This window comes from Rhineura floridana, chromosome 10, assembly GCF_030035675.1.
Source record: "Rhineura floridana isolate rRhiFlo1 chromosome 10, rRhiFlo1.hap2, whole genome shotgun sequence".
Lineage (NCBI taxonomy): Eukaryota > Metazoa > Chordata > Lepidosauria > Squamata > Rhineuridae > Rhineura > Rhineura floridana.
In genome coordinates, this window is record NC_084489.1 from 24908268 (window position 1) to 24920665 (window position 12398).

At 36.8% G+C, this 12398-nt stretch overlaps 1 protein-coding gene across 4 annotated transcripts in view; it reads left to right on the forward strand.

Annotated features, from left to right (window-relative positions):
- Positions 1 to 12398, forward strand: part of SNRK (SNF related kinase) — a 37138-nt gene that overhangs the window by 926 nt on the left and 23814 nt on the right. For 2 of the 4 annotated variants that reach the window (XM_061585992.1, XM_061585993.1), the window contains exons 2-4: positions 92 to 246; positions 5369 to 5514; positions 7812 to 8497. In XM_061585992.1, coding sequence (XP_061441976.1) covers positions 7909 to 8497 — 589 coding nt within the window. In that variant the 5' untranslated portion in view covers positions 92 to 246; positions 5369 to 5514; positions 7812 to 7908. The remainder of the gene's footprint in view (positions 1 to 91; positions 247 to 5368; positions 5515 to 7811; positions 8498 to 12398) is intronic. The other 2 variants (XM_061585994.1, XM_061585991.1) reach the window with 1 other exon arrangement.

A 12398-nucleotide genomic window follows, 5' to 3' on the forward strand; every position in this document is an offset into this window, starting at 1 on the left:
GTGAAGCTGAGTTCACCTCTTCTTGTCCCTCGCCTTCACCACTAGCGTTCTTATTTTCTCTTCCCCCTCCCATCCCTCCAAATCCCTGCAGTCTGAGGAGAGGAAGCAGCTTTCTTGATTCCCTCCCCACGGCTATATATTCGTCAGGCTTAGGTGGTGGCTAAGAAGTACTTAGACCCGACCTGCAGATCTGCTTGGGGGATGACAGTGCATCTTATTCCTGCAAGCCATATACAGAGCCAACAGGTTTGTCCAGAGTGACCGTCGCTGCATTTTCTTTCCATCTGATGGTGCTGCATGTATCTGCCACAAAGAAAAGAGCTTGGTATCCCTGCTGTGGAAGTGCTTGCATAGGGTTGTAACGCCAAAAACACATTATGGCATTGATGATCTCTTTGGCAAACATCCATTTTTCTAAGCTGTATCAACTTGTACTGTATCTGCCAGCTTTTGACACAGATAAAAAAGCTGTGGAAATTTTTTGTTTAAAATATTTTCTTTTTGGTCTGTTAGTATTAATAGAACAATTAGGTAGAAAGACATGGCATTTTATCACTGAGAATGATTATACCAATGAGTCGTTTAAAGGAAATCTACTAGAATGATAGAAATTTAACATGATTGAAATTCAGTAGGTTCCTTTATCAGTATGTGAAGTATTATGGATTGTACACATATTAATACCTTGTTCCTAGAGTACACTCTGGAAGCCACCTTGGAAGGGTAGTACTGTAAAAGGCAGCATATAAATCTTCTAAATAAATAAATAGAAGGAAAAGCTTCATGTAGCTTGTATTTTGAAGCTTACTCCTATATTAGGGACTGGAAATAATCTAATTGACCACTAAGGTAGTCAGAACTTTGGCTTTGCTACAGTCTGGCAGTATGGATGTGAATTCTTTTTAAAGGATGTTGAGTCCAGATCTGTTTAAAGCCTGCCCTCTAGTGCAGCCACTCTGGGCTTCTATTTTTATATAGCATTTTTGGGAATTTATAATCCTAGGCACTTGGTGTAAGAAAAGGAGAAAAGACAAGAGTTTAGCAGTACACATCTTCAGTTTCTTTCCCAAGAAAAGGCCTAGAAAACATCCACTAAGGAATTGGATTTGCATAATTTGCCATTAGTGTTGCTGCTATCAGTCTGGTCCATGGTGTAAGATGGATAATGATGATGCATTGCCATATTTCATATTGATTGCTTTCCACAGAGATGTACATTTTGGCTTTTGTGAAATTTGGAATGTGCCATAATCAACAACTACCATGCAGTATTTAAAGAGAAGAAATTTAACTACTGATGAGCTTAGGGGCATTTTGTACACTACTTGTTTTACTAGAATACATGATGAATGTACTTATTGAACTGGAACAAATACTTGTTGAACCTATCTGAATAGTTAAAGGAATTTCTTGTAGTTGTCCATATCTATATGTGGAAATATAGCTTTAATGTTTTAAATCTTTTATTTCAAAAAAATCTAGAGCCAGAATTAACTGGATGTATGGTCACTCCCAATAAACTTTATTGAAATATTCAGGCAGTCGTGATATTTTCAAATTAATTTACTGAGCAGAAAATAAAGGCACCTTTCACTGATATTTTAAAGAGGTAAACAGAGATTGCAGTAGTATCTCTGTTTTGATTGATCTATAACGCTCAGAGATCACTTTCTGACACTAGCTCCTCTTCTTTGGAATTTAACTTAGCCTGAACCTCCAGTCGTCTTCCAGTGCTTTGCTAACATTTTCTGTATGTGTGTTCTTTGAATAACTCTTTCATATCATGCTCTCCTGATGTCACCTTTATGTCTATCTTGTCCTATTTCACACAAGCACAAGAGAGAGGCACGTTAGTGGTATACTTTCTCTTCATTGCCAAATTCCTTTCATAATACTGTTGTTTCCCATTGTATTGTTTCTGTTCTGCAATATCACTTGAAGTTAGATACTTGAGTTAATAGAGAGGAGTCTTTATGGGGCAGGTAATTTGTCTTCTGCCTTTCTGTGCATCAGTGGTGAGTAATATTGTGCACAATAAGTAAGTGCCTTAACAAGGTTAATCACTTGAGATACATAATGTTTGACACACATGGTTTTATGTATCTTTTTTATTAACACTGAAATTGCATAAAACCTGTAGAGCAGGCTTCTAATTAAGTTGTTGGCTCTGGTAAATTTCCAAGTAACTGACAGGATGTGCTTTTTCCAACTCTGTGGTACTATTTGTCCCCCTATATATACTGCCATAATTCAAAGCTTTGTTACCCTACTTAGAGAAACATAGGACTTCACCAAGTGGCTTACTGTTCCTCCTCAATCTTTCTCACAATTATGGAAAATACTTTTAACCCACCTTTTAAATACTTACTTTTGTTGATGTACCTGTACAATTTGCAGACTTGCTTTGTGGAAATAGCTTGCAATGCCATCTCTCATTGCACAAAAGTGATACAAAAATTCATTAAATATAGAATATTGGATTTTCTGTATGAATGAAAGTGTTATGAAGTTATTTTGTTAATGTGTTAAGGCTGGGGAGGAGTACAATAGAAGATGGTAATGGTTTTGAGGGTTTCTTCTTTTGATTGTTCGGTTCACACAGCGCTCCAAGAAAGTGCCACAACAAAATGTTACTATCATGAGTGCATCTAGTTATTGGATTTTCAGTTTGAAACAACAGAATACAGTTTCTAAGAGACAAAACAGATGTGATACAGGAATTCTGTGGTCAGAATATTCAGCTTTATTTAAACAATCTAGGGGATTTGAATCCAGATTGTGGAATTGAGTTGGATGTTTAACTTTTTTCTCTTTTTCATAACTATTTCCTCTTTACCATTTTCCCTATATGAATTGACCCCCTGGATCTCGTTCCCTATGGTGAGGATTTGCAGGAACCCTAAGAAGGGATAGCCAGATCAGGAAAAATGGCATGGGGAAAGACTAGAGCCCATCCCCTAGCACTGGAAGTCATAATCAAAGTCATCGTCCCCCCAGTGGGTGCTATTAATATTTTATAAAACTATGAGAAATCCTGACCATATATTTCCCACGTCACAGATGGTTTGGCCCTGAGTTCTTACTAAGAATTTGGAGTAGCGGTGAGAATGTGTGGAGCATTGTAGATACTCAGAAATTCCCACACTTCTTGAAGAAGTTATCCATTGTCTGTTTATATTGTCTGATTGTTTAGCCTGATGCTGTGGTCAGAGGATAGTCAAACTTTATTATAGTTCAAAAGATGTTGGAAAGATAAGAAAAATGTTATTAATAAAGTGTCATAAAAGCACTGAGAAATGTTATTTGCAAATATATACAACATGCATAAGTCCAAATTATCAAACCATATTTTTTTACTAGCCCACCTGCTCATTGTAGCACATAAAATGACCCATTTTCTACCAATTTACAAAATCTTCATTTTCTGCTTGTCTAGAGGCAGTTCTTATGCACCATAAGCAAGTGCTATAGTGGTATATTTTAAGATTAGAAAATGTGCCAGAGCTGGAGGGCTTCTAATCTTTCAGCAATCTGGCATATTTGCAAAATGGCTGTTTTTGGTTGATGGCAGTTCCTTTTTGGAACTGCCAAGTGAGAAACTGTAGTTCTTGAACCTATTATAGCATCAAGTGGTCAAGCACAAGTGACCGTGTCCCAGGACATTGCAAAGCATTAAGATATCATTTTAAAAAGTGATTGAAAGATGTCAATACAGAAAATTACTATAGAGGTAGTAATCCTCAAAATTTTGTATGAGCTGAGTGTTGAGACAAACTCCTGAATTCATCCATCATAGCAGCTGTTACCCGGCTGCTCATATTTGACCCACTCTTTTTTCCTTCTAGCTGTAAAAACAAGGGTGAAAATGGCAGAAATGGAACAAAACTTAGGTGTTCCCTGAGGCTAGATTGTACATGATGTATAGCTTGCTATCAGTGGACTACTTACAGAAGCATTTAACTGGCATGCTGTGTTTTTTGTTTCATATTGAAACTCTGATGGATAAAAAATGGACAAGAGAATGAGGAATAAGGAAGAGTTGCTGTTTCTTAGTATTTGTATTGATTTTATTCTCCAGAGTCATTGTTTGAAATGCTGCCTTTTTAGCTTAAAAAAACCTTCAAGACTGCAAGTTAATAATGAATTGCTTGTTCATACTAAGTGTCTAACTTTGTGTAGTCACTTTATTTTTAAAATGTTTGTTAAAGTATATCATAAGCCAGATCAGCCATGGTTCCTTCAGTGTGAAACTCCTGTATTATATAAATACAGTAAACTAAACTAGTTTACACTGTGATCATAAACTTTCTTACTTAAAAGTAAGGCTTGTAGATTTCAGTGGAATTTCTAGTCAAATTGCAAGTTCTAAGGCAGATATGGGGAACCTATGGCCCTCCAGCATGGGCAGTGGGCATGTGTGATGGGAATGGTAGTCTGACATACTGATGGCACAAAGGAATTCAAGATACTGTGACCAAATCTGAAAATATGAGAAAGGGGTCTTTGTGAAAACTCAGTGCCTTATGATGAAATAATACAGTACAAATAGCACAATAGTACAGACAGTGTCATGCTGACAGCATGATGTTAACGAATCCAATAGCAGTAGTCATAAAAGTTGGTAGAAAGGGAAATCTACCCTACTTGGAACAAATAAAAAGGAACACAGCAGGTTTTGATCTTCCCAGCAGAGTTTCCTAAAATGTTACATTTTAATAAGGTCTGAATAAGAACTTAAAGATGGGCCAGGATTGTTCCACAGAGAGGGAATGGCATAATGTTGATACCAGAACAGAAAAGCGCTACCCCATGTACTCACTTGTCATATCTGAGCATGGTGACTTGAAATAGGATCTTTGTTGATTGGGACATATATGTGGGACGAGTGTACAGAATAATGTGAGTTGTAAGGTACCCAGTTCCCAAACTATTTAGGGTATCAGGAGGAAGGTGGAATTAAATATTTGCTGTCCAATTAGAACATGACTTTTAGAGGTATATTGTGGAATGTTAAACCTTTAAAACGCTTGCCTGTTCTGCACATGTGGTAAATAATTCTCAAATATTTTTAGAAATTACTTTTGAGGCTGTTACAGGCTATTTTGGCTAAGTTATCCTTTTCTGAGTCTAGCTATCAAGTATAAAGTTACTAAATGTCTTGCATTTAAATCTCTCTCTGGAAAAAGAATATGAAGATAGTTTGGCTTTTTGATGTATTGGTCCATTTGAATTTTCAGATGGCAATCTATGCACATATTACATACCACTGATTTCTCTGATTTATGTACACAAGTGTTGGAAGTATTGGAAATCCATGGTAGCCATATAATTCTTGGAAAGAGAACTTAAGTATCTTTTTTCCCTTTAGGGAATAAAGGAAGAAGAATGCGAATCTTTCATCAGAACTGGATATGGAAATATCAGTAGATGAATCTTCAGAAAACATGAGGAGAAATTGAAACTTCGTAAGCAAAGCGTTGATAAGATGATACCTCTGGAGAGGGAACTGCCATGGTTGGTAGATCTCAATTTTGATTTATTCAAATGTAGATTTTCTTTTATTACCTCACTGCAGTGCTTCTGAAATTTCTCTGTAGTCATTAGGGTAATATTATGATTTCTAGAGTTACTGATTATGCTTTACATTGATTATGTAAAATGCAGATGATGATCTCATTCGGATGTAGCACTAAACCATGGTTTGGGATTATGAGAATGATCTGCAACAAACCTTTGGCTTCATTGCTTCCTGTTCCTCCTCTAGTAAGACTGCGTGGAGAAGTTCAGAGGCTTCTGCTTTAGATTAGCTGCAACGTCATGATGTCTGAACCTGAATAAACTGTATCTTGACTATAGTTTGTTGAAACATGCCACCTTCAAACTATAGTTTATGAAGCTAGCTTGTTTCAACTAACTATAGTTAAGATTAACCACAGTTTAGATTTTGGATGACCTGCTAAATTGTGTGATAGAAAACAGAAGCTTCTGATCTATTCATGACCACTTTGGAGGGAGAAGTGTGCAAGTTTGAGGCTTGCTGCAGCTCATTTTCATAACGGTACACTATGATTTAGTGTTGTGTCTAAATGCAGCCTATATGTCATGAACTGTGCATGCATGTCTGGGTTTTTTTGTGTGTGTTGCTTGTTTTTTGGCTGCTTGTCTCTTTAAAACATCTGCAACTGAGAGCTTGATCCTTTTCTGATTGCTTGTCTCTTGTATTTTGTGAAAAGCAACAAACAAAACAAAATACATGCATGTTTGCTTTTTAATAATAATGTACTGGTTATGGATTTTATATTTTGATATCAAGAGAACAAAAAATGCTTTCTTGTATTGCTAAACTGTTTACCTAAAGTTTATCCTGCTATTAGTAGGACTGATTATTATCAGTTTAAGGGTGTTTAAGTACTTGGTAAATTGATCTTATTAGAACAGGGAATTTTAGAAAAGGGTTGGAAACAACAATCTTCTATAAAGGGAGGTTGCACTTCCATGGAGATGTGGAAGTAGTGCTACAATAGCAGATTACTGTGGAAGAAACACTGGACATGATTTGGAAAAGTGAGGTTAAAGTTTTAAATGCAGTACCATTTGTTGCTATCAACATTGATGATGGAGTGACATTTAGTGAAAAAATTGTGCTTTTCGGGTAAACAGCCTTGAAGACTGAGAGATTCTACAAGGTAAACCAGCCAACACTACTTGTGATATTGGTTACATATTCTGTACATTGGAAAGTCACTTCATGGTGTAGCATTGTAAAATGCATGGTATAGCATTGTAAAAGGACTCCCAACACACAGAGATGTTATTTTTTGCAGAAATATATTGAAGATACAGTTGGGTATGCAACTTCAAAGTTGTGAAAAAAATAATTTTTGGTTTAGCTTGTGTGTTTGAAAAAATAGAGAGTTTCTTCCATGTTTTTGTCAGATGCATGACAGATGCAAATTCTTGAGATATAGATACCTATTTTGTTAGAAAATGTCCCAAGTCTCACCCATCTTAATGCATGGATGAACTACCGTATGCTTTCTCATTTCTAGTCAGATGGTACTATCCTTGTAGAACTACATCATATACTACTTTCAGACCATTGTTTTCCTCCAACTCCCAGCATTAGACCTTGCCTGAAACTCCAGTAGCACATTGCTTGTAGCATCATCTCTATGGTTGGACTCACACCATTCCCCCAGTTTCATCCAAGAGGACAAGATGAATTGCATGGTTGCATATCATGTTGGTGACATTTGTCTGGGGTATACATCACTAGCATAATACATAACTACATGGCTCAAGCATGTAGATGTTGCTTGAAGCATCTATTGAGGTGGTGGCAACTACATGGTATTTTTGAATGTTCTCTAATAGTATTCCAGGCACACAGATCTTAATATTATGCTGTCCTCATTAATTGATGAATGGCAATATTAAATTTGTGGATAATGTTCTTTCTCAGAGCAACTTACAGCAGATTCATCAATCTTCCTATTTAATGCATAATTTAGGCACAGGAAGTGGCAATGTTCTGTAACAGTTGGAATTACTTATATCCTATTCTCTTTTGCTTCATTCCTAAAATAAATTTGTACTGGTGTGTGCATTGAAGTAATTTGACTTCAAACTGCAAACTCTTCAGCATATCTAATACATATTTTAGAGTTAGACAAAGCTGAATTAGCAGATCCAATTCTCTTTCAAGAAATTATTTTCAAACTTGTTTTCTAGACCAAAGACAAGATTTGAAATGTTATTATTTTGATCTAAAGTAAATGTATATTTATAATACTTTTCTTTCTGACTTTCAGGTGCTTTTGGCAATGAAAATGAGTTGTGCATCTGTTTCAAGTATCTTTATATGAGACAACAATTTAAAAACGTTTCAGCATTACTACTTGAAGCAATATGGCAGGTTTCAAACGAGGGTATGATGGGAAAATTGCTGGACTGTATGATTTGGATAAAACTTTAGGGAGAGGGCATTTTGCTGTGGTCAAACTTGCCAGACATGTTTTTACAGGTGAAAAGGTAGCGGTGAAAGTAATTGACAAGACTAAGCTAGATACTCTAGCAACAGGACATCTTTTCCAAGAAGTTAGATGCATGAAATTAGTGCAGCATCCTAATATTGTTCGCCTGTATGAAGTTATTGACACACAGACCAAACTTTACCTAATCTTGGAACTTGGTGATGGAGGAGATATGTTTGATTACATCATGAAACATGAAGAAGGTCTTAATGAAGATCTGGCAAAGAAGTACTTTGCTCAGATTGTTCATGCTATATCATACTGCCATAAATTGCATGTAGTTCACAGAGACTTAAAACCAGAGAATGTTGTCTTCTTTGAAAAACAAGGACTTGTGAAATTGACTGATTTTGGCTTCAGCAACAAATTTCAGCCTGGAAAAAAGCTCACAACAAGTTGTGGATCTCTTGCATATTCTGCTCCAGAAATTCTACTTGGGGATGAATATGATGCACCTGCAGTAGGTAAGTCAATGAATTATGAGCACATCCGATCACTTTTATTGCCAAAATTATTTTGTTTCAAAAAGAACTGCTATTGAAAGTAACATTGAGTAATCAAAGGATAAAAGTCTATAAGGGTCTGCGTTTCCGTTCATTATATTATTTATATTTTAAGCACAGAAAGCAGCAATCCAGTCTAGTGCCATCAAGCTCTGAGTTGATACCATTAGGCTTGCTGGCAATTTTTTGGACTGAAGAGTTTGTGTATCCTTGATAATGGTCACGGGTCACTTGGAGGTATTTACAGTTTGATCCCAGAAATATTAAAGGTTTGTAGGTTTACAGATGGATCTAATGGCTGTCATGTACCTAAATTGTGACGAGCTATATTAAGAGAAGAAGGGCTATGGTTCAGTGGTAGATAGGGTGAGGTTTGGTGCATGGTTCCAATCCGCTTGCATTCTTGTAGTCTGTTGCTTGATCCCAATCTGCCCTTTTTTTGTTCCCACTTGCTCTGGCACTTGCTGATTTGATCTGCTGTGTGCGTTTTTGGGTGATTCGATCTGTGGGGTTTTTTGGGGGGAGATGTTATTAACAGATATTTGTGTAAATGATCACAGTGTTCCATGTGGTTTTTTTTGGAGGCGGGAAAAGCATTGTGTAATTTTTAGGTAGCTTACGTGAATGATCATACCTACAGTTACAAATGCAGCAGCTTTCATTGAAAAAATAATTATGTAAAATGGGGGGGGGATTTCCAACAAAAAATTATTGCAGATTGCAGCCGTGGCTGCAAGATTCATGCCATTTACAGCTGCTGCCCTCTGGATATCCAAAAGGATAGCGAACTGGCGAATTTAGTTGGAATCTGGTACTAGGTCTGATTTAGAAGATATTCTCCCCCATCCCTAGTGGTAGATCACATGCTTTGCATGCAAAAGCTCCCAGGTTCAATCCCTAGTATCTCCACATAGAGCTAGAAAAGTTTCCTACCAGTCAATGTAGATGATATTGAGCTAGATGGAACAATTGTCTGACTCAGTACAGACAGATTCCTATGTTCCTGTTAATGGATACACTCTAGTGTACAAGGAACTCCTGAAAAGACAGGGGCTTTCTTGTGTATTTCAACTGTGAAGGCAGTTCTCTGCTTGCATTAGAACCCCAGAATACTATAAAATGTGCTAACGAAAGGCTAATTCTGGCAGCCATTTATCAAGTGTGGTGCACATGCAGCCACGTTTGCTGTCATGATGCAGAGAACCTCGCCACATCCCTGTATTTCCTATCTGTATTAGGAGCATAGTAAGGCTTTCTTGCTCATGGTGGTATATGCACAAAGTGTTTGATAGATGGTCTGCATTCACCCAGTGTCTTCTCAAATATTTGTATGTTCTCCCCAAAACTGCTAAATTTCCTTTTAACAAACAGGATAACATCAAATACAGGAGTGGGATATTGGACAGCTGTAATCATTTCAGTAAATGTAGGAATTAACAATTAATACCTGCAGGGGTGTATTCTCAAGTTATTACAATGTGTTGGCACCCTATGGTTGTAATGTAGGAACATATTTTCTTCATATAATATGAAGACTAGAAATATGTAAAGCAGGGTGCCTAAGGCAGGGCTGTTTCTGAAAAGTAAATGTCTATTTGATGTCACTAAACGTGTTTGCCCGTAAGATACACAACAGGTGCTTCAAATTTCTGCTAGTAACTTGAGAAAATAGGATTAGATGTTGATCAGGCCTGAAAAAGAACAGAACAGGAAAATCACACATCTTCTGTTCAGTGCCCTTCATGTGCCCATGCCACAGGCTCATTTTAAATTGTAGCTGAATTGGATCAAATATATACATTTTTAATTGCTGCTTTTCTAGTATTTCCCAGCTAACCTCTGAAGATGCAAGAAATATTTTCAGGAATTCTGATTTTGTTTTGTTCTTCTTGCTATCTAGCATGAGGATGGCAGGGCCCAGCTAGAAAAATGTAAATGAAATTAAGGACAGTGATGAAACTAAGCACAATTCATCGTAGACATCCATGACTATCTGTCTGAAAATAACGAAAGAGGAACAACTTGTATGTTCTTCTTGCTGGACCTTATTGGGGGATATGTGAAAAACTAGTTTATACTTTTCCAAGTTAATTGCATGTTTCTGTACACATGCATGGAAAAAGTCTAGGTAAGTAGCATATTGAAATGTTCTCATAAGGGCTATTATGATAAATGTTGGATGTGTGAATATTTAATTTGCCTGTAAAAATCCTAGATGGGGCTTTCTTGAAGTCTTGCTAGAAAGGGAAATATCAGTTGAGCCATACTGCATTATAGCTTAATTGAATAAGGATTAAGAAAAAATTTAGTCTTCTCCTTTTAGATATTTCTCCTGGTACGTGTCTGTATCAGCATTTAGTGTTTCATTGTTTAAAACGATGAGGCCCCTATATACACGTGGGAGATCTGTATTTGGGGAAAGTACAGTACAATGGGTCTTTCTAGTTTTATCCTTGTGGAAGTGGTGGTGTGAATACAGTACTTTCCATAGCTAACAGTTTTGGGATATGTTTTTCAAAGCTTCTGGTTAGATGACTGTGGGATGCCTCTAAATAGAAATATATTTGCTTCTCTCTAGAATCAAGGAGTAAAAACATATGAAGGATGTATGTAGCTATGTTGATCTTTTCGAACAAAATCTAAAAATCACTGTAGAATAATAGGATCAACTAAAATGTCACAAAATAGCAAACAAGCTTTTGAGTTTTCCAGGTGACTAGGGGAAGGAGAGAGAAAGCTGGACATACTGTGGAGTCCAGAAGTCTGCAGTTTGTAAGACTCTTAAAATGGGATACCAGAGGTATTAAGACAGTCTGGATTAGATTAGTCTCTGCTATATGTAAAATGACTTCCGGATGCAGAAGCTGCTGGGACAAAAACACCAGTGGCTATTCCCCCAGATGTTTATATTGGCAAAGACTAATAGAAGCCAAATTGGGTTAATACTATGCAGTGGTTAGAGGGCATTACCCTCTATCTGAAGATGGGATTTAGGTTTGGGGGTTACATTGCTGTTTACTACCCATTTTGGATTCTATTGAATCATTTGTGTAACATCAACCTCATGGAAATAGTTAAGCCATTTGGCTTAATATCAAGTCTAGAGAACACAAAGCTAGCTCATTTTTTAAATATTCTAGTTTTTTCTCATTAAGGCATTACCCTGCTGTAATTTTTAAACTTAGAAGGAGAGAGGCAGCTGCCTGATTAGAACAGTTCATAGTTGGGTGTGTGATGGAGAAAGAATTTAGGAATTTTGATTATATCTTGGTATAATTTAGGATGTATGCTAGTGACTAGATCTAAACCTCCATAAGGAAATGGGTCTTGTACTTCTGATCTTGTATCGTGCTCTTACTTCAGTAGTATAGGAATAAGAATCACCACTCTGAGTTGCTCCAGTTTTATTGCACTGTGCCTCCATCCCTATTTCCTCTTGGTGCACTATTTTTTTCTAGTTTATTTAGTCTGTGAGGGCATTTGTCTTCAACTGATAGATTGGGACCTGTGTGACCAAACCATGACCAAAGGTGCAGCACCAGTGGCACCTTCTTTTTTTGTTTAACTTTTGAATTTTTTAGAGAAAAGGAAAAAGGAGGGAGGTCCTGATATGGTGGTCAATTAAAAGTTGAAGGTTTATGCTGAAGGTAGGTTCTGCGTCTGAAAAGTTGATTACATTACTAGGAACACTGTTCTGGAAGGACAGACTTGAGTAGAAAGGTATTATATTACATTGTCTTTCCATCTTAGTCTTGTGTAGATACGTTGCTTCTTAGAACATTTTGTAGAATGGGGTGGATGTAGCTGAAGTGAGTGAATTTGGAGAAGAAAATAGTTTCGTTATTTCTTTGAGAATAAGAGG